Source organism: Mizuhopecten yessoensis, unplaced genomic scaffold, assembly GCF_002113885.1.
Source record: "Mizuhopecten yessoensis strain PY_sf001 unplaced genomic scaffold, ASM211388v2 scaffold693189, whole genome shotgun sequence".
Taxonomy (NCBI): Eukaryota; Metazoa; Mollusca; class Bivalvia; order Pectinida; family Pectinidae; genus Mizuhopecten; species Mizuhopecten yessoensis.
Window position 1 is genome coordinate 1 of NW_018468514.1, and position 603 is coordinate 603.

A 603-nucleotide genomic window follows, 5' to 3' on the forward strand; every position below is an offset into this window, starting at 1 on the left:
AAGTACAGACAGTCCACTGGAGGTATTATCACGAAGAACAGCTATCTGATTGTGTGATAGATGGAATGATTCAAGTACAGACAGTCCACTGAAGGTATTATCACGAAGAAGCTGTATTTGATCGTGTGATAGATGGAGGGATTCAAGTACAGACAGTGCACTGAAGGTATTATCGCGAAGAACAGCTATTTGATTGTGTGATAGATGGAGGGTTTTAAGTACACACAGTCCACTGGAGGTATTATCACGAAGAAGCTGGATTTGATCGTGTGATAGATGGAGGGATTCAAGTACAGACAGTCCACTGAAGGATTAAACGCGAAGAACCTGTATTTGGTTGTGTGATAGATGGAGGGTTTCAAGTACAGACAGTCCACTGTAGGTATTATCACGAAGAACCTTTATTTGATTGTGTGATAGATGGAGGGTTTTAAGTACACACAGTCCACTGGAGGTATTATCACGAAGAAGCTGTATTTGATTGTGTGATAGATGGAGAGATTCAAGTACAGAAAGTCCACTGAAGGATTTAACTCGAATAACAGCTATTTGATTGTATGATAGATGGAGGGTTTCAAGTACAGACAGTCCACTGAAGGTATT

General features: G+C 40.5%; 1 protein-coding gene across 1 annotated transcript; it reads right to left on the reverse strand.

The window, feature by feature from the left end:
* Nucleotides 1-6: 6 nt before the first annotated feature.
* Nucleotides 7-600, reverse strand: LOC110440691 (insulin-like growth factor-binding protein complex acid labile subunit; the record flags this gene model as incomplete). The annotated part of the gene is made up of 2 exons (XM_021483849.1): nt 7-255; nt 511-600. Coding segments are annotated over 2 exons (339 nt in total), but the record flags the coding sequence as incomplete, so codon positions are not given.
* Between the last annotated feature and the right edge of the window lie 3 nt (nt 601-603).